The 21,381-nt window shown below is 42.3% G+C and overlaps 2 protein-coding genes across 2 annotated transcripts; one reads left to right on the plus strand and one right to left on the minus strand.

Annotated features, from left to right (window-relative positions):
• Positions 1–505: 505 nt before the first annotated feature.
• adora2b (adenosine A2b receptor) lies at positions 506–3,602 on the plus strand (the record flags this gene model as incomplete). The annotated part of the gene is made up of 1 exon (XM_008301847.1): positions 506–3,602. A coding segment is annotated over one exon (733 nt), but the record flags the coding sequence as incomplete, so codon positions are not given.
• A 675-nt stretch (positions 3,603–4,277) lies between these two features.
• On the minus strand, positions 4,278–20,611 carry zswim7 (zinc finger, SWIM-type containing 7). Its single transcript, XM_008301828.1, has 5 exons — positions 20,518–20,611; positions 18,478–18,499; positions 16,852–16,954; positions 7,989–8,093; positions 4,278–5,264 (listed from the first exon to the last, which is right to left on the minus strand). Exons 1-5 carry the CDS (start codon positions 20,591–20,593, stop codon positions 5,154–5,156), a joined length of 417 nt encoding a protein of 138 aa, XP_008300050.1. The 5' UTR covers positions 20,594–20,611; the 3' UTR covers positions 4,278–5,153.
• Between the last annotated feature and the right edge of the window lie 770 nt (positions 20,612–21,381).

Below are 21,381 nucleotides of genomic sequence, written 5' to 3' on the forward strand. Positions count from 1 at the left end.
AAAGCAAACATCACTGTCAAAATCAATTTTTACAAAATTGAGGCTGTCTGACTGCCACGTTGTAGAAGACGATCCGTGTCTTTGTGTTTTGACGTGCTTGAACTTCTTCTGTCTTGTTGCTTCGGTCGTGTGTTTCTGATTTAGCCAAGAGCCGTGTGGACGGCCGTGCAGATGCTTTGTGTTGTACTTTGCCTTTGTGGTTCCTCTTTTGTCTTTTGAACAACATTAAAGAAAAAAGTCTGTATTTCCTGCAACACGTAGCTGCCTCATTGTTAGTCCAGTGTGGTTCCTGGCACTTCAGACTAATGCGATGTGTCAGAAAGGCCACAGTAGCAAACTGCAAAATGTCAAGAAAGTCAACATTAGTTCACTTTATTGGAAGCAAACAAACAGGTCAGTGATCTTTAGGGGCTTTTCCAGAGCAGAAAGACTTTACAAGATGCAGTGAGACAAGTGTTCCTTCCACATGTGATTCAGACAGTAACCTCTGCTGTGTTTTCTCCAGGTACAAGGAGTTGATGACGGGAAAAACTGCCAGAGAGATCATCGCTATTTTATGGATCCTCTCCTTTGTTATCGGTCTCATCCCCTTCTTCGGATGGAACTTGAAGTACAAGAGCTGCAGGAACGACAGCTCTGGGTCGGACAACACTACGAACACTGGCCACATGCAGGGGCTGCCGGGCAGCGGGGACTTACTGCAGAGCTGCAAGCTCGATTGCTTCTTTGAGAGCGTGGTAGACATGCATTACATGGTCTACTTTAATTTCTTTGTGTGCGTGCTGCTGCCGCTGCTCATCATGCTGGGCATCTACGTCAAGATCTTCACCGTGGCCAGGAAGCAGCTGAGGCAGATCGAGCTCAAGTGTGTGGGCAACGGGGACAGCCATCACCACGGGCTGCTGCAGAAGGAGATCCGGGCCGCCAAGTCCCTCTCCATCATCGTGGGACTGTTCGCCGTGTGCTGGCTGCCCGTCCACATCCTCAACTGCCTCACGCTGTTCTACGGGGAGCTGAAGAAGCCGGAAGTCGTCATGTACGTGGCCATCATTCTGTCTCACGCCAACTCTGCGGTCAACCCCATCATCTACGCTTACCGCATCCAGGACTTCAGGAACACCTTCCGCAAGATCCTGGAACAGCACTTCCTCTGCCGCAAGGAGGAGCTGTACCTGAGCTCCAACGGCAGCAGACGCAACAGAGACCAGATCCACATGACCATCGACCCTCTGCTATAGAGGAGGAGTGCCATCTGTGTCGACTCTGTTGTTTCGGTGTTGAATTTTAAATTTCACTGAGGATTATAATGTTTACAGAACAAGGGTATGATGTGTGAAGATGATGTCAAATGCGCCTTGAATGTGGACATTTATTTATGAGTATCAGGGGTCAAGCAGTGAAATGTTGAATAGCGAGTCTTACATAACTTTTGTATTGTGAAGGATTTTTGATTTTGTTGAAGCTAACTGGATTTGTAGGACTGTGAACAGGATCCAAACTTAAAATGCTATTTATCGCTCTGAATCCACCCTGTTACAAACACTCCTCTTTTCTTCGCCCTGCTATTTTATATCATCAACATTCAGTGCCACTGTTTCATACTTTATTTATTGCCAGACCATGTCTTTGAGAATGTAAAGATCAAAAAAAAAAAAACACTTGTGTGGTTAGATCTGTGCTTGTGGACCTAAAAAGGTACAACAGTAGTCGTCTTTGTCCGTAGTTATTTTTGGCTCAACAACCTTCATACTCATCTTCATCACAGGCTCAATTTACACGACTGATAGGATCTCTTTAGCTTTTATTTGATTATAAGAGGAGCAGGAAGTGTGGTATTGCTCATGTTTATATTCAAAATTAGAGACAAACAACAAAAATACACCAGAGTAGCAGAAATGTTCCCATCGCTCTGCTGTTCAGCTCAGCCAGAGTGTGCAGGTGTTCCTGTGTGCAGGCAGACGGATCAGACATTCTGCACACAGGAAGCCGCCATTAACTAAATTAAAAGAACAGGGATAGACATGCAAAAACAAACAGAAGGGGACAAAAAAAAAGCTTTTCCTTCCCCATGAGTCATCTCTCATAGCCATAGGGGCAGCAGAATGATCCTGTAAGCCCTGTGGCTGTGAACTAGAGGTACAAGGACTCCAAAATGAACAGCGTGATGCGAATCAGTCACGCAAACCCAGAAATGAGACGTAGTTTAGCAGAAACACACCCCCAGTGGTGCTCCACATCAATTCCATTTTTTGTTAAGACAAAAGCTCAGGAAGTCGGAGACTGATTGTACCCTTTGTAGAAATATGGCATCTGCACAGAGCGTCTTCAGTGTGAACATGCTGAACCTGGAGGACAGTGTCAAACTGGACACTTCCAATCAATGCAATTCACATTATTCCTCATCATCCAAGCTCCGCATTCCCTTTGGTTCTCGTACTTGCTGTAGGAGTCCGGCTGACGACACCGCTCCCCTCAGACAGTCTCAGCCGGGATCCTGAGGCTGCTGGTGAGTCCTCCACAAGTCACTCACTGAGCTGAGATGAGCTGTTTCATTTGAGAAAACAATACATTTTATTTTAAGGGCATAACCTCTGAAATGCGTTGCATCCTATAACTGAGGATTCTAATCTTCTTTGTGCTGGCAAAAATAGACGACTTCAGTCCAGCTGATGATAGAAACAGAATCTGAGGGAACACTAAGGAATCACTGTCTTAGAGACAAATTCTTTGATTTCAGTGATGCACAAAGTGCAGCATCGTAGGCTGAGGAACGGTTTGCATCTTTCATGATAGAGGTGGTTAACATCATATGTGACTGAAGACGGAACAAGAGCTTATAAATCATTAAAAAAAGAAAAAAAAAACAGGTCTTTGTGAATTCAATCAGAAGAGCAGTTTTGTTCAGAGTGTCGTAACTTATGTGAAGAACTGAAGGTGTTCTGGTCACCTGAGAGCCATCACTACACAAATGAAAACATTGCACTGACATTTTAGACTTTTCCCTGTTTGGTGTGCTTCACTGTTGTTGTTGAACCATGTTGTGTTGGTGTTAAATGAGTGTTCTTGACTTGAGCACCTGCCTCCACTGCTTCACTATATCTCCCCTCATTGGCCGTTGTGTCCAGTGTACCACCTCTGACTAACTTCAAGGGCTAAAACACAGGAGTGTGCCAACGTTTTAGTACATTCCAATGGAGACATCTATACTGTAACTGCACTGTAACGTCGTATTATTGTCTTTGTTGACTGATGTGTAAAAACAAGTACTGTAGGTGTCCGGCTTTCTACAAGCTATTGATTGATGTCAAACTATTGCATTTTTTTTTCTCCAATTTTAAAGGTAAGACGGACAATAACGAGTTGATCTAGTTCAACATTCCTGCCTTTCATTCCGAAGTACCTATCTGTCGGTGTGCTGTAGTGTCGTTACTAATCAGGAGAAACATCCACTGTGGTCAAGCTGATGCTCCACTTTTCAAGAGGCCATTCTTTTGTTCATTCAACAAAACTACAACTGCAAACTGATACTGCTATTTAACATGATGCAATCTGTATGTATGGTGAATTATTTTGTTAATAAAGGCAATGTTTATATTGTTAAACATCGGTCTTTATTCCTAACATTTCAGTTTTAAATCATGTGATCATTTATACACTTGAGCCCCAAATTATTCACACCTTTGCCAGATTTTGATCTATAGTGAATTTTTATTTGACCAATAGGTTTGTTATGGAGTCAGCTGGGATAGACTCCAGCCCCCCGCGACCCTAGTGAGGATTAAGCGGTGTATAGATGATGGATGGATGGTTTGTTATGGCCGGAAATGACCAAAAAAAACAGTACGACCTTGTATTAGAGATATTAAGGATACATTTGAACTATTTACGTTTTACTAAGGGGCTGCAAGGTGGAGCGGTGGTTAGCATCGTTGCCTCACAGTAGGAAGGTCGCCGGTTCGCGTCCTGGTGAGGACACCCGGGATCTTTCTGCGTGGAGTTTGCATGTTCTCCCCATGCAGCGTGGGTTCTCTCCAGGTTCTCCAGCTTCCTCCCACACAGTCCAAAAACATGTTGAGGTTAATTGGTGATTCTAAATTGTCCGTAGGTGTGAATGTGAGTGTGCTTGGTTGTCTGTCTCTAAGTGTAGCCCTGTGATAGACTGGTGACCTGTCCAGGTGAACCTGCCTTCACCCTGAGTCAGCTGGGATAGACTCCAGCCCCCCACGACCCCAGTGTAGGAAATGGATGGATGGATGTCTTAATAAAATTGCCATGTCCAAAATTAATAATAATGCCTTTCCTTTTTTATTTACAATTCTTTTTACAAAATGCATCTTTTATATCATTCCAAATGTTTCCTGTAACATCTTTGAGCAGCTTTTGATCTTTCAACAAGACAAAGATCCAAAACACACAACAGTATGAACAAGTTGGAGCGGCTCAGCCAGAGTCCAGACCTGAATCCCGTCAAGAATCTGTGGAGGAGGTGCGACGGCAAGAAAGACCTGGAGATCATCACTGGGAGGAGAGGAACAAAATCCCAGTGGACAAACACAGAAAGATTGTTAGCAAATATAAAAACTGTTGTGGCAAAAAAAATAAAAATGATGAATAATTTTGGAATTACATTTTCAGTAAAAATGTAAGAGAGAGAAATGTAGCATTAGCATCTCTAACACGGGGTCTTACCACCTTTTGACCCTAGTTTATGTTCTTATGCAGAAGAAACCTATTGGCCATAAACAAATGTACTATAAATCACAATTTGGAATCTATTTGGGTTTAACTGTATTTACAAAAGGCACATTGCAAAATGTTTTCATGTCTTTAAAACGTGAAGTTCAGCACACAGATGCTCACTATCCCTGTAATTCATGGTGCTTCAGATAAAAGGAAACTAAAAATAAAGCAGCATGTACTCATCGAACAGATGTCACATACTTGGAAACAGATTAGGAACTCTTGAAAAAAATAAAACAAATAAAGGCAACATCTGTAGTCTTTCAGAGAGACGTATGAAAGAGCAGGAACTCTGATTCCCGTGCTCCGGTCCCGTCTGCAGTGACCCAAAGTGTCCATTTAAAGCATCGGCCGTCATCCAGAAGAGGCTCCGTGTCCCCGAGTGAGCCCCAGGTGTAGCGGTCCACCTGCTGTCACAGCGCCGCCGTCCTGCTGAGCAGCGTGGACATCTGCTGATCAGACACACTCTCCTGCTGAGTCACAGCCATGGCCTGACACAGGTACACAGCCAGGATGTGTTTGCACTGCGAGAAAAGATTGCAGACATCGATTTATTACGTGGACACCGGCATCAGTGTGATTAATGACGCGGATATGAAACCATAATGACAGTCCAGGTACTCTACATTCAGAGATCCGATGTTAAGGCGTGACCAGAAAGGCACCGCTCGGCTCGGACCTGCTGGAAATGTTCCACTGACTAATCCTTCCACTGAGAACATTGGTCACGAAGCAAATGCCAGAACAATTACCAGTATTTATATCAAACTCTAAACATTTATATAAATGAAAAGCACTTTTGATGAAGGGGTTGTTAGGGCCTATTGTTTTAAATGGCTGTCTCTGTGATGAATAAGAAGTAACACCGGTGGCTAAATGTGTGGCCTGCAGTGCTGCACTGAAACCATTCAGAGGCTCCTCTCATTATTATCTGCATTAACATGTTAATCATTGACTTGTTTTCACCCTCAGCCTGCTGCATGCATCATAGATGAGTTCTCCTCCACACTCACACTTCTGTGGCTTTGTGTTTAACATAAATATGACCGAACTGAAAAGGACAGAAGTGCGCTGTACGTGATAAAGGACGTTTGTTTCCCTTCGTCTCCTCTCGACTATTGATCAGCGCTCGGACGTCTGCTGTTGGCGTGAGAACACGTTTATCGGCTCTCTGACCTACTTGCAGCACAGAGCAGACCTGGTTTGGCCTTATCCAGTCATGCTGGAGTCTGCAGAGCGCCAGAGCGAACAACGTGGCTCCAGCGGGGAGGACGACAGCCTGCATGGCCAAACTCACTGTCTCTAGAGTGTTGAAGGGTTTTTATTTTGGGATCGGAGAGTTCTGTTCAAATCTGACCGACAACCATTCACGCATCGAACAACACAAACTCAACTCCTTCAACTCCTGCTTCCTCCAACTAGCTAGAAAAGTTGAATTTAATGAATATTCTTCATTTTTGCTGCTCATGTGTTGTCGTGGAGAACATCCGTGGTGCTGATGCGCTCACGGGGAGTCTCCATGTTCTTCTGCCCTTCTCTGTTTCTCACACTGATTTTAGCAGCATCCTCCAGGGAGACCAATCTCCCCAACAGTCGGAGGAGGAGCGGAGGTCGTTCGCTTGCACATATTTAGAGCCAAAACAGCCAGTCAGAGCCACGGGGAGACGCCCATCAGTGACCAGACAAAAACACGACCTGACCACAGCACATCTGTCACACACATTTCAACGTGTGCTTTGTCTCAGTTGACTGGGTGAAGGTTTTTTCTAGGACGCACGCTTGACTGACAAGACACAATGTCTGTGAAACGGCTTTCACAACTGTGTGTAAATATGCTACCGTGTATAACGTGCACCATATACGTGTGCTCTGAGTTCAACCCCAGCAGGACAGCCTTTGTTGAGTGGTTCGTTTGTCTTGTTCTCAGTAAAGCTCTGGACTTGTTGATTATTTCTTTACACCATTAAGGATGTTTTGTAGTTTCCACTTTGGGTGTGGGGGCATCTCCTTCTCAAAATAAGTTACGGTACAGTTTGGTAGGTTATTTGGTGCCAGTGCCCTGGGTTTCACCTCGCAGGCTACAAATAGGCTGAAGCCCAACCCTGTGACAGGTGCAGGACCACCCAGGACAGAAAACACACTAAAACTGCTCTGCATGTTTTTCATAGGAGGATAAATCTTTATTTTTCTCTGTCAATATTATTCTAAAACTGAAGATCAGTCAGATACTAATATTGCTAAGGTCAGCAAATAAAATAACTCATTTTTATGACGATGTGAACACATTAATTAAAAAGCCCTGAACGAAATGTAACTTTGAGCAGATTCTGAAAAATACAACAATTTATAAAAAACTCTTTTTTCTTTTTTTTTAAATTTGACTTTTATTTAACCAGATAAAAGACTAATTGAGATCGAAACCTCTTTCACAAGGGTGACCTGGCCAAGAAAGGCAGCAGCACACGTCCACAAATAAACACAACAAAACAATCCCAAAATAAACATTAAAAAATGGAAAGTGTCGACAGTAAGCAGATAAAGGCAGGAGTGATGACTTCAGTAACCACTTAAAAACACAGGCACTGCTGGAAGGAATTCTGTTGTTTAACTTTTAGGAAAGAGCAAAAGGCTCCGATTTATTAGACTATCTTTAATTCAGAATGCAAGAGTAGAACATTTTCAGAATAATGTGTTATTTAAGGTTATTTTTTCAAATGGTATATTAGCATTAACACACTTTTGGAAGATTTTCTGACTTTCTGGACCCAACTAAATATCATTATATGTTACATAACTAAACATGATATTTAGCTGAGTTCAACTATCACAGCCAAAAGTCTGTATTTTTCTGCAAAGTGTTTTTGTTTTTTTTAAACAGATTCTTGCTAAAATCAATTAATTTAAAAATGCACTATTTTGTTGCTTCTCTGTTTTTTGTCCCTCGAGCAACGTCCCGCCCACGGATCTGATTGGCTACACGTCAGGAGTAACAGCCAATCAGCACTGAAGGAAAAATGTTGAAAAACTCTCTTTCAATTAAACATTAATAAAACATACGCAAGAACATTACAATGAAGTTTATTTGTTCGAGTGAATTTTGACACCAAGATCTTTATAGTTACTGCAAATATATTTTAGTTCTAAATACTCGTCTCCTTGCTTCCTAATAACTGGTTTTGACCCTGAATAAAACACATCAGTCGCCTGACATGAGGCCAAATGTATGAAACAACTTGCAGGAGACTCACCAGCAGGCCTTCATTCCTGCGTAGCACCGTGTAGGCGAAGGCAGGACAGGGGCAGTAGTGGCAGGACAAGAAGCAAGTGTACAACGTCCCCGAGCCTCCCGTTACCTGCAACACATTCATGCAAAGAACATTTAAATCTATGAAAGCTCGTTTGCCGTGACCTGATTTGAAAGATTAAGCGCAGAGATAAATATGAACTGCTTCTTTATGAGGAGGAGGTTCATGGAGTGTTTGTGTTGGCAGCTGCCTGTGCTGCGGCTGAGCAGCAGAGGAGACAGTAAAAACGTGAAAAGGCATGAAGGGAAACAAGCTCTTTCCTGCATCCCAAATGTCCCTCAACGAGTTCAGGCAAGACGGTCGAGCTCCCAGAATCAAAGTAGCAAGAACACGAGCTGGTTTCCAGGAACATCTTCTCCTTTTTCAACAGACAATCTCATCTGTCTGTCTTGGTAACCTCCAACAATCGTCATGTATTTTAATGGAGACCAACAGTAAAGCAAACAAGACAAATCTGCACTTTTATTTCTCTATTCATGTGATTTCTCCAATTCAGTGCTTGTGAATTAGAAGCGTTTCCTCCCCGACTAGTCATGATGTCATCTGCAGACAAGCCGTGCAGCTGCTTCATGTGGGAAATCAAACTGTTCACACATTATGAGCGCAGTCACGCTATGTTTTTTGGGATGTCGGCGCGGCTTCTAGTACACAGCTGTAAGTCCTCCATTCAAACACACTTTTTTTTTTTTGGGTTGTAATATGTCGAAGCTAGAAGTCAGTGACTGCTTTGGCTCCTTTCCGGCTTACAGGGTTCAGAACTACTGACTTTACAGTTCAAATTAGAGACGTCAACTGCTGTGAACTATGTACAGTTGGATTCTCCTCTTAAATCTTTCATAATCCTTCGGGTTGAAGGTGAGGTTTCTTCCACCAACCTCATCATTTCACATTAGCTTTTTTGGGGGGAGACGAGGTAGAAATGATGCATTTTTAAACAAGCTGTATGGAGTGTTTAATGGCCTTGGCTGACAGATCGCGGTGTCGGCACTCACTCCCCGCTACAGACAGTGATTTAGGCGTCGTCCTCATGCACATGGCACATGAGGACATTAGCTCGGTGGATTAGCTCGACACTTCACCATAACTAATGCTTCCCAAGATGGCAGAGCAGGCTCCATTATTCTCCAGAGCTCCAATAAATTACCTTTCCCTATGACCTACAAAAGTAAAAGCACCTCATTTGTTCAATGTGACACTTCATTATAAATAAAGAACAAGAGAGACAATTACATGGACTTAAAGCACCTCAGGAAAGATGAACACAGCGCCGGTGCACACCACGATGAGGACAGAAGCAGCAAAACTGTGGCGACCAAGCCAAGGACTGCAAGAGTTTGTAAAGAGCCAAGTTTATTGAAAACCCGCTCACACACTTGGGCCCCTTTTGTTTCCTGCTGGCTTCACAGATAATGTGGCTCTGCTGCAGCTCGACACCGCAAAGCTGGCAGCGAGTATCATCAAAAGGCACAACAAACTGCAGGCTTCCACCTCCTGGCAGTGATCCAGGCCTCTTCGACAAACACTATACATCAAGATCTGTCATTTGCTCGCTGCAGATGGTACGGTGAGAGTTAAAAAGTTTTTGGCTCCGTCTCTTCTTGAAACACTGGCTCTCACGGGAATACTTCTCAGGAAGCCATCGTGAGCCAGAGGACCAGGAGTCGGGACAGCCCTCTGTCCGCTGTGTCCACCTCACAAACAGGGCTTTGGGAAAATTAAAAGTTCTGGGAAGCCACTGTATCTGTATGTCGTCATACGGTACAGACAGGAGACAAATTAAAGGAAAAACCTGACCCCTCACCCGTACACAGAGAGGGTCTGGTGGCTGTGTTGAGCTGTGAGGGGGACATGATTTAGGTCCACTAGTCCCCTCAGACATAAAAATTTACTGCATATCAATACAGAGTGGGGCGGTAGGGGGCTGGATGGTATAATGACGCATCTCTACCCTGATGATGTCTTCCAGGATGACAATGCTTCCATAAAGCACGACGGGTCAACGAACGGTTTTATACAAATAATGTGAGTCATGTGTTACAGGCTCCGGATCTGAACACATTTAGGAGATTTGGGAGCGACGAGTTCAACAGCACTCTTCATCACCATCATCAAAACACCTGATTAGGTAACATGATGGAGGAGAATGGGGACCATCCCTCCAGTAGACGTTCAGACACTTGGAGAATCAATGCTAAGCTGTTGTGGCAGCATGTGGTGGTCCAACACGTCACAAAGAGACGTCATGTTTTCTGTCATTCGTCTGTGTATTGCGTCACCGCTCACTACTGACTGGGTACGTTTAGTTTGACTTGAGTGCTTCATGTGTGCTGATTCTAAAGCAGGGGTGTCCAATCCTGGTCCTCGAGAGCCACAGTCCTGCATGTTTCAGATGTTTCCCTCTTCCAACACAATGATCAGGATCGTTATCAGGCTTCTGCAGAGCTTGATGATGAGCTGATCATTTGAATCAGGTGTGTTGGAAGAAGGAAACATCTAAAACTTGCAGGATTGCGGCCCTCGAGGACCAGGATTGGACACCCCTGCTCTAAAGCCTTCTTCTCTGAGCCACACAGACTTTGCTCTTCATTCCAATCAGGTGAATCTTTTGGCAAACTGATGGCACTTCAGAGAGGATAATATAATTTAGAGTCCCTTCAGCTTCCTCTCCTCACAACCGGTCGCTCGCTCAGGCGCGACATTATCTCGACTCGCCTTCACGCTCTGCTAGCCGCAGACATCAAACAGTATCTGATCAGCGATGTCAAACATGATCTGAGGCGTAGAAAACGCTGACTCCAAGCTGGCAATCTCTCTACTACTGCATCCTTTTTTAAAAATAAAAATAAATAAAAATGACTCAAATACAGAACCAACAATCTCAATATTTAATTTGCTGCCGTCCACAGTTTCTTTGTGTTCGGACAAATATTAGCGGATTAATGATTAACAGAGGCGCTGAACAGAAAACATCATCTGCAATAAGTTTGATGATTAATGTCAAACAAAAATAAGATTAAGGGGCATAAGGAGTCAACTAATTAGTGGCCTTGATTGGATTTGATAGTCAACATTCTTCCAATTTAATCTGATTATCGTTATGGTTTTGTTAACTGAAACCAGGTGAATTAAACTGATGCAGTTACAGTTATTCCTGCTGAAGGGTAAATGTTCAATGAAGCTTTGTGTTGGAGTTTGTAAAGATTTACATTTGTACTGCAAATGTATGCGTTCCAAATGTTGGCTATCAGTTTCCTTGATTACCAATAATTTGTGACAGTATCAAAAAAAAAGAAAACATGTTAGTCGACCCGAAGGAAAAAAAAAAAAGACAAACGATGCCAAACATTTTCTTGCTCCAGCTTCTCAAATGATAACAGTCTCTACTATTCTGATTTATTTCACTGTAACGTAAATAATTTGGTGGTTTGGAAGGAAAATGATTTAACTGAAGAAGCGGCTGATTGCGAGATAGTAATAACAATTGTTCTTAGCGTTCCCGTTCGTGCAGTTGTTGAGTTTCATTAAAGTTTGTAAGTCACGACTTCTGCCTCCCAACAGATGTCGGTGGACCATTTCTTATGAAAAGGTCACCGAGCGTTAGAAATGAGATAAGGTGAATAATCCCAGCTGTGAAATGCCAAGTTCTCATGAGTTATTTATTCCCTCTGGGGGGGAGAGGAAACCAAATATCCACGGCAACATGAGAATCTCTATCGCAACCCATTAAAACAATACATTAACGGGAATTGATAAAAATGTCTGTGAATTTATCAGCTTCTGTTGCAGCATCTCGGACACGTCATCCCACTTAAAGCACACTCTCACAGAACTCGGTGGGGTCTAAGATAACATTCTCATTTCTGTAATTTGGTGAGAGTCATCTTCTCTCTTATCCTCTCATCTGCTCACAGGAAATTTATATGAACTCTTGACAAACGGATGACTAATTTCAGGGAAGCGTTATTTGTAAAATGAGTTTCCGCTCCTCGGACGTCATCGTTGGCTTCGCTCTATTCCAGAGACTTCATGGCGTTCCTCTAACTGACAGAGCTGTCGCATGCTGTCCAAAGATGCTCCATCTTCAGCTAAAACACACAGCCTGGAGGCGAACCTGAAAGATCAGGGCTGTCACAGCGTCACCTTTGATCCTTCAAGTGCCGTTCTCATCCCCTTTTCTCCTCCTTTAGCTTTTACTTCTTAAAAGTCACAGAGCTGATTTGATTGAATTTAACCAAAACTTAAAACATCTTAACCACATGAACCTCAAGCAGCTTATGGATGATTTTCTTTTCTTCATTCTTTTTACTGCAATATCAAATCCTGCACCTGTACAGAAACAGCACAACCATGACGAGACGTAGTAAGAATGTTTTTTCTGTTGTATGACACAAACATCCATCCATCCATCATCTACATACCGCTCAATCCTCACTAGGAGGCTGGAGTCTATCCCAGCTGACTCAGGGTGAAGGCAGGTTCACCTGGACAGGTAACCAGTCTATCACAGGGCTACACTTAGAGACAGACAACCAAGCACACTCACATTCACACCTACGGACAATTTAGAATCACCAATTAACCTCAACATGTTTCTAGACTGTGGGAGGAAGCTGGAGAACCCGAACAGAACCCACGCTGCACGGGGAGAACATGCAAACTCCACGCAGAAAGATTCCGAGTGTCCTCAGCAGGACACGAACCAATGACCTTCTTGCTGCGAGGCAACGGTTCTAAGCACTGCCCCACCTTACAGCCCCTGACACAAACATAATACCATCAATCAGGGGTGTCCAATCCTGGTCCTCGAGGGCCACAATCCTGCATGTTTCAGATGTTTCCCTCTTTCAACACACCTGATTCAAATGATCAGGATCGTTATCAGGCTTCTGCAGAGCTTCATGATGAGCTGATCATTTGAATCAGGAGTGATGGAAGAGGGACACATCTAGAACATGCAGGACTGTGGCCCTCGAGGACCAGGATTGGACACCCCTGCCATAAATCATTTTTTTTAAAAGAAGGTTAAAAAACAATCATAATAATTTCTTTGATCACCGTATGTACAACATTCCTCTAACTGCCCTCAGGTGTCACCAGTACTAAAATAAAACGCTCTATTCGACGAGACCTATTTACATTTTTACAGCCTCCACAAAGCACAACGTTTTTCTCATCACATCAGTTCTAGACCAACAATTTCAAACTTGCTTCTCTGGATAAATACTGCGTACGAGCCGCGCTGTATTTATTTTATTGATCAAGTTGCTTTCTTTTCCTCTGTCGTCATCTCCTCTCTGCTCTGTGTAAACACAAACTGCAATTCACCTGATAAGTCTCTGAGTTTTTGCCTCATGGCTGTTAGTAGCAGATGAGTCATTCGTGGCCTCTCAGTGGTGCCAAAGAATGGTTTTGTTTGAACAGTTTTTTATAGAATCTGGGGCAAACTGTTAATTTGTTTGTGATTTTTTTTGGGATGAGATGACGATTTTAAGCTTATTTTTGTCTTTTTTTTGTCATAGACTGTAAATAAAACATTGTACTGACCAAACCACGTCACACATGGTGCATTCACAGACTGTTGGAAAGTTACAAATCTGGCAAGTCTCTATCTGTCCTCCCAATATTTGCCTCTGATAAATGATTTTTGGGGCTCAGAGGGTTAACACCGTGCTGGTTTTGGATATTTACTTGGAAAGAGTTTGGTTTGTTTAACAGCTGCCAACTGAAGCACTGAAACGGAAAGCGTCAGGGAGCGTAAGCTGAATACTTGTTGTATGGCTTTGAGACGTCAACTAAACAGACACTGTGTAAAGTAAAGCAACACTCAATGCATCACTAAGCGTTCAAACATAAAACAGACCAAGACCACAGCAGCAGCACTCACGGCTGAAGACTGAATAAACTCCATCTTCAACATGTGTGATAAAGACAAAGTAGAACATCACGTGATAATTAAAATGCAGTTTGTGTTGAAAAACTTCCTGTAAAGTCGTGTGTATTAGGAATGATGTAAGGCTGCTGCTCTCCAAAGAAAACACGTTCCATCGACAACCTGATGATACTGTCCTCCTCCTCCTTACACTCAGCAACGCTTCGTTGTGTTAATCTTGAAACTTTTTCCTTCAAAGTGTCTCATTAAGACTGATATATAACAGAAAAGTTCTGTATCACCTAAAACAACGTTCTGGTCTATACCAATCTGTCACAGCATTCAAACCAGCTGCCTAATATGGTGCAGGTCCCCCCTGTGCTGCTAAAACCGCTCTGACCCATCGGTGCATAAACACCAGACGTCTGCGGTGTCCTGTAGTGTCTTACACCAGGACCAGGCAGAGGGTTCTTTGTCTCTCGTGGGTTGTGGGGTAGAGCCACCATGGATCAGGGTTTTTTAAGGCACATTCGGTAGATACTCGATCAGACTGGTACCTGAGGAGTTTGGACTCCCCGGCCTACAACAGGGTCTACATGTAAAAGTAACACCCACATGAAGGTCAGGAACCAAGGTTTCCCTGCAGAACAGTGCACTGTAATGAGATGATCAACGTTATGCACTTCATCTGTCAGAGGGTTTAATGTTGTGGCTGATGTAGCTTCAACACATCTAACAGACTGGATAGCTGGACATTTTGGATTTTGCATTTATTTGCTTACTTGCTGGGAGCCACATGAGAAGATCAACCCTCTGCTTCCAATCTTTGTACTACGTTAGGCTCATTGGCTGCTGGCTGTAGCGTCATAATGTTCTTATGTTGTACAGACATTAGATCGGTTTCATTCCTCACATCTACAACCATGAACAAATGTTTACATACACCTGTAAAGACCATGTATGTCATGGCAGTCTTTATTTTCCCATGACTCCTATAATAATTTTCTGTAATGGCATCACTGAAACACATCTTTGTCACAAAAAACAATCGTGCATTTTGGTTCTTGAATAGATTTGTTATAGGTTTTCTAGAAATATGACAAAATCTGTATGAATGATATCCATGTTTTATCAAGTGTATGGAGACTTCTGTTCAGGACTGCAAGTCTTGAACTGAATAAATGTGTTTCCCAAATACAGAACTACTTCTACAATGAGTGTTTTATCCATAATGAATCTCCAGCTGTGTGTGAGCAGCAGCCTGCATCTGTACTGAAGGCTCTCAGAGCAGCGGAGCAGCAAGCAGAGGATGTGTGACCTTCCCACAGGTTCAGTCTGACAATTAACACTTGGGCGACTCCCACTGACATTAGAGTTGGCAAGACAGTCTGCCAATGTCCAAATTATTATTCTGACTTCTAAACCTGGGAGAGAATTAAATGACACTGATCTACACAGACAGGCAGCAAATAACAGCGAAGCCAGCCTAACATGATTTTCATACTTGATTACTCTGACAATTTGTTTCTCATTAAAACTGCAGGAAGAAGAAATCTGGAAAGAGCAAAAAAAAAAAAAAAAAGTAAAAAGCCAGACTTTGAAATTATATATACATTCCCCTGCTGCAGCTCTATTCTCAGCTCCTCGACCAGACGAGCACATGCTTTAAACTCACAAAGATAGTCACCTAAAAGTCAACATTCATTTGTGGCTTCACCCAGGATTTGTATGCCAAAGAAAAGTCCCCCATCCAACCCATTGTGTGCCACCGCGTCCGGCTCTCGCTGTGGTCTTTGTTGCCCTTTATACTCTCTCACCTGCTGTGGATGAAAAGACCTGTGATTGGTTTAAATCTCGCTGCCTGCACCAGCTTTAATCAATTATTCATTCAGCCTATGAAAATGTGAAATGAAAAAAAAAGTAGTGGAAAAAAAACCCCAAACATCTCAGCTTCCTGGAGCTCAATGTGATATCATTGAAATATTTGTTTTGCCGTCCAGAAACGGCAACCAAAATACATTTCATTTACCGTCACTGTGACGAAACAAGCAGAAAATGCCCACACATGACAGGAAGGAGACATCAGGTATATCTGCATTAAATCCATCTAATCAATGAATCATTGTAGTTCAGCAACAGACAAAATTACATTTAAACTACAAACAAGATGCTTTATGAATCTAAAACTGTCCTTCAGAAAAGTATAAAAATCCAAATATGTATATAGAAAAACTGACTGCCTAATGACATATATTAAATTAAAAAGTAAAGAAATGTAACGTAAACTTTCTTCTGCAATAAGACAAAGGGAAACACTTTCATGTGGGGGAATAATGTTTTCCAGAAGAGAAGAACAAACAACAATGATTATATTAATGGTTTGCTGCTGGACAACAAACATCAGACAGCCTTCAGGGGAATGAAGTGAAACAATTAAGACTCGACGGCTGAGATGAAAGTCTCCCACCAGAACAAAATCCACGTCTTTATTTAGCTGCATTGTAACTTACGGTACCTTTCATAAAGCTATTTTTACAGAAGCCTGAAGGAGTTTACAGGAAATTTGGGGCACAATGACCACAGCCTCAGCGGACCGCCGTGTCTCTCCCACCACAAGCGACGTTACATCCTACTGACTCTACCTCGGAGGACAGCGTGACTCGGGTCATGTTTAGACTCCAAATGAAAAACAGCTGATGGAGGGGATTTGGACAGAAAATAAATGAAGAATTTGATAGCATCTTTGCAGAAAACCCTGACATTTAATAGTTTAACTCAGAAGAATGCTCCTCCGCGCTAATTGTGCCGTATGTTTTCCTGTGGACGGCTGCGGAACTGAGGCAGTAATTTGATGTTAATATGAAAATCATTAGGATGTCGTCTTTGCATGTAGGACTGTGATTGTAAATGCGCTGTGCTGACAGACACGTAACAGACCTGGAAGGCTTTGCGTCCGCTGGGAGACGACAGACAGGTGACCGAACGCTGGTCGACCAAGTCCAAAGCTTGTAGCGCACAAGACCCGAAGACAAACCTCAGCCTGGAAAACATTAGAAAATAAAGATGACAGTAAAGGGAAACACCTGAGGACATCATCCAGTGTGTGCTTTGTGGGGTTTTGTTTTGTTCAGGTGTAAATGTGCACATGTCGTACAAGACTGCAACAAAGTGTGGTTCAGAATAGACACAATAGAATCTTTATTGTCATTTTAACAAGGACAACGAAATTAAAACCAACAGTGCAACATTCATGTCAAAATAAGACGATAAAAACTGTAAGAGAGTAGTTAAAAAATACATATCTATCTAAATAAATAATTACAGACATGCAAATACACACCCATACATCCATCTCTTAACTGCACAATCCCTGAATGCACTTAGCAGCATGTATTGTGTTTTAAATCTATTGAATGTGGTTACTGCTGTGGGGTAGAAGCTGTTTCTGAATCTACGTGTCCTTGTTCTGAGTGATCTGTACCTTCTGCCAGACGACAACAGCTCAAACAGGGAGTGACCAGGGTGTGAAGTGTTCTTTATAATGTTCTGGGCTTTTCTGAGACATCAGTGGCTGAGCAGCTCTTCCAGAGTGAGGAGTTCGTGAATGACACTGTGATGATTGTCATTCTTAAAGCAAAAACACTAAATATTTGAGGGATTTTAGATTCTCAAGCTCGCGGATTTTCTTTTCTTACATTATACAATATTGATGATCTTTCGGTTCATACTGCTGGTGGACATTTGACAACATCACCAAAGACCAAAAGATTCCTCAAGAATGCAGTTTTAAAACATTATACAAGTTATACATCCAGAAACTTCCCTCCTCCTGTACCGATGTGTGACTTGTCTTCAGAAAGCCCGTCTCATCAGCCTCTCGTGGAGCTGGTTCCTGCAGCTACTATTGGTAGAAGAACTAGCATAGCTGCTTCATTTACAAGTATTTCCTCAGTGCATGTGCTGTGAATCTAGACAGAAGGGTTTGTTCTTTAATTTTAGGGGAGTAACACTAAAACCTGATACATAAAGTTGATGCAGGAGACAGTCATCCTTCACTAAAAACTCTTCCTTCTCATATTGATAGAAACCAAGACTCACATTCAAAACAGGAGTGGTCTGCTTGTGAACTACCAGAGTGTGATGAGCCCCTAAACCAGAGGTTTCCTGACTAACAAACAGGATGTGGTGCTGCTGACCCAGACAGGGAGCACCCCTTCTCTCTCTGTGTTATCCAAACCGCTGCCAGGAAACGTCTCCATAAAGACACATAGCAGCATCATGACAATGTGCCTCAGAAGGACGTCACTGGGGTAAATCCAGACGGTAGAAAATGCCTCCCTCGTCTTCCTCATCGTGGTTTCTGCACATCACACCCACTTAAAATCAGCCTTATGCAGACCCTTCTACTTATGACACAGCTCAGACAGGACTGGATGACTGGTGTTAATCATAGTCTCGAAATAAAAACTACTGGTGAAAAAACAATGTAATCGGTGGCAGAGCTGGTAAAAGGTGAATGTGATGGCAGTGAATGTAGAATGGAAGAAGAAAATTAATACTTACGCAATTAGCAGGTCATTGGGGACTGCAAAAAAAAAGAAAAAGTGATTATTTAAAAAGAAAAAACCCACAAATTAAACAGCGATGAGACAGTTTCCTCCAGAAATATTAATGTGAGAATGGGGCTGGCATGTTTGAATTGTGTTCAGAGGACAAACTCTGCTTTTACGTTGAGGTAGAGGTAAAGATAGAATATATAGATAAGCAAAAATAACTGTTACTTCTTGCTTACACCGATTTAGTTTGACTCTGCCTCTTAAAAAATGTTTATAAGCCACCGGAGAGCTCTGCCCAGATAATGAGGACCTGATGTTCTCACTTAAGGACACAATAAACTGTAACACTGCATTTAATAGAAAACACTGTAAAAAATATATAGAAATATAAAAACAAAAAATCCATTTGATTTTATATGCAATTACCAATGGCTACTCACACGTTTTAAACATTCTGAATTCTAACTTGCACCACAAGCCACATTTTCAATCACTTATTTTAAACGGTTGTATATCTGCTTTGCGGCTCTGCATCTAAATAGTGTCCTATCTCCTGCAGGCGCAGCACCAACACACCGACATGTACAGAGGGAAGCTGACGGCCACACATTTGTAGGTTCAAGTCAAATGCCTTTTTTAAATAATACAGGTAAAAAAAGGAACTGTTGAGATGGCCTCGGGCAATCCACGGCCTCAGACTGGCTGTGTGTCAACGCTGTAACCTGCACAGGCGTGACTTCAGCTCAGAGAATAAACCAGCTCTGCCTAAAGCCAAAGCTAAAAATAGGAGTGCATGCTTCAGTTTAGTCATTAAAAAAAAAAGAAAAAGACTACGAGCCACAGTTATGGAATAATGGTGTAACGGTAATAAAGTCCACAAGGGCCAGCAATATTGGGAAATAGGGTGGGGCAGGTAATCCTTAAAAATGAAAATAAACAAAAACCTTGTTGTTAGTCTTTAGGGTTTCCACATTTATGCCTCTCACACAAAAAAACTAATTAGGAACAACTATAGCTGAACAATTAGGGGAATAAAAGACAGATATTGCAAATCGATACGCAACTGATCATTTAAAATTCAAGCTTCAGTTCAATATTGATTGTGTAATTGATTTTCAACATGTGTTAGAGCATTCGACCAACACAACAAACACAAAATGTAATTGGTGATGATGACACACCATCAAAAGCTCAACACAAGGAGGACGGCATGAATTTATAAAAGCACAACAATTTAAACTCTTTATGAGACACATATAGAGGCTAAACTGCAACTATACATGTCTTCTTAATCTGTCTTTTATCATTTCAGCTTTTATTATTGTCTTATTTTACTTTTCTGGATTCAGAATTCACTTGAGGCTTTATTTTTGGTACACGTTATTTAAAGCACGCGTTATAATTGAACTGTATGAACAGACAAATCAAGTCTGATTAATTGATTATGTTCGATGACTGATTTTGGGAACCTGGTGATGAAGCTGGTGATGTGTGAATCATGACATCATTACATAAATGATGGCTCAGCTCCATGTGAGCGTCCCAGCAGGCCACAGCACACCTTCACCAGAACATGGGGGTCAATTATAAAACCTATGACGCTTCAAATCCATTCAGCTGCTTCTGTTTTGGTTAATTTAGATACATAAATAGAAAACTGTTGATATTAATGTGAATTTTTCCAACTATAACAAGTCAAAACGCCTCCCTAATTTTTTTAGCGGTGTAATCCTGCACTGGTCTGTAATGAGACTGAAAACTGCTGCAGCAGCGCCCCCTATAGTCCACATAGTGAACTGCACCAACGGAACAGCGGCAACACAATGTGAAATTATCCCAAATGACAGGTTAGTGTTACTGTGGACGACAGTAAAGGCGTTATTTTTTAATGGGATGGTTACCAGGTCCTTCCTGAAAACGGAGAAGTTAACTCAGTTCAGAAAGTCCTGATAGTCTGTCAGTGCAACAAACACCTGTTAGCTTGTGATGCTACAGCCGAGGCTAACCGTTTATGAACATGTACGTGTGTTCGGCTCTGTCGTCTTACTTTGAGACGTCTCCTGATACGTTTTTTGAATATCTCGAAAAAGTTGTTCAGCCACTGCAGGTAACATTGACCGCATCTTCACGCTGCTGTGGTGTACCAGGAAGTCTTCGGCTCTTCCAGCCAATCAGCTCCGACCAAAATATTACGACTTCCGTGTTGTGTCGACGTTTGTGTTCCTCCAAAATAGTCCGACTGAGAACTGAGTCTGTCCGTCAGGTTCCACACTCACACAACCAACAGTTAAATTCAGTGTCGAGAATGAAGTTGTTTCCATCATTAGCTCTTTAGCTAACTCCTTAAACATCATTTTGAATTTATAGGCATTTAAGTAAATGTACTGTCTCTGCATATTTACTCATAATTAATCCTCAGGAAGTCTTCTGTTCACAACTCTTGACCAACATGAATGACAGAATCATGGAAGGGACTATGTGTAAATCACATAGGTGACTGACGAATGCAAGTCTTAGTGTAATTTTATTGTACCTTCATATAAATTATTAACTACTAAAAAATCTCAGGCATTTTCAAATTATGATATTTGCCTTGAGGCTGTTTTTGTTCTTTTAAAAGTTGCTTTTAAAGAGGTTTTTATATTTGAATGTCCCTGCTACAGGGGCTGCGTGGTGGATCGCCTGTTAGCACGGTCGCCTCACAGTTAGAAGATCCCTGGTTCACATCCTGGCCTGGGCCTGGGATCTTTCTGTGTGGAGTTTGCATGTTTTCCCTGTGCAGCGTGGGTAATTGGTGATTCTAAATTGTCCGTAGGTATGAATGTGAGTGTGCTTGGTTGTCTGTCTCTAAGTGTAGCCCTGTGATAGACTGGTGACCTGTCCAGGGTGTCTCCTGCCTTCACCCTGAGTC

Source organism: Stegastes partitus, unplaced genomic scaffold, assembly GCF_000690725.1.
Source record: "Stegastes partitus isolate 25-593 unplaced genomic scaffold, Stegastes_partitus-1.0.2 Scaffold1720, whole genome shotgun sequence".
NCBI lineage: Eukaryota > Metazoa > Chordata > Actinopteri > Pomacentridae > Stegastes > Stegastes partitus.

Excerpts from the sequence above, each read along its gene's own strand:
- zswim7 (XM_008301828.1), bottom strand. The coding sequence starts at position 20,593 with ATGCGGTCAATGTTACCTGCAGTGGCTGAACAACTTTTTCGAGATATT. Across the intron at positions 18,500-20,517 it reads GTATCAGGAGACGTCTCAAA|TCCCCAATGACCTGCTAATT; the intron begins GTAAGACGACAG and ends TTTTTTTTGCAG. Across the intron at positions 16,955-18,477 it reads CCCAATGACCTGCTAATTGC|GCTGAGGTTTGTCTTCGGGT; the intron begins GTAAGTATTAAT and ends AATGTTTTCCAG.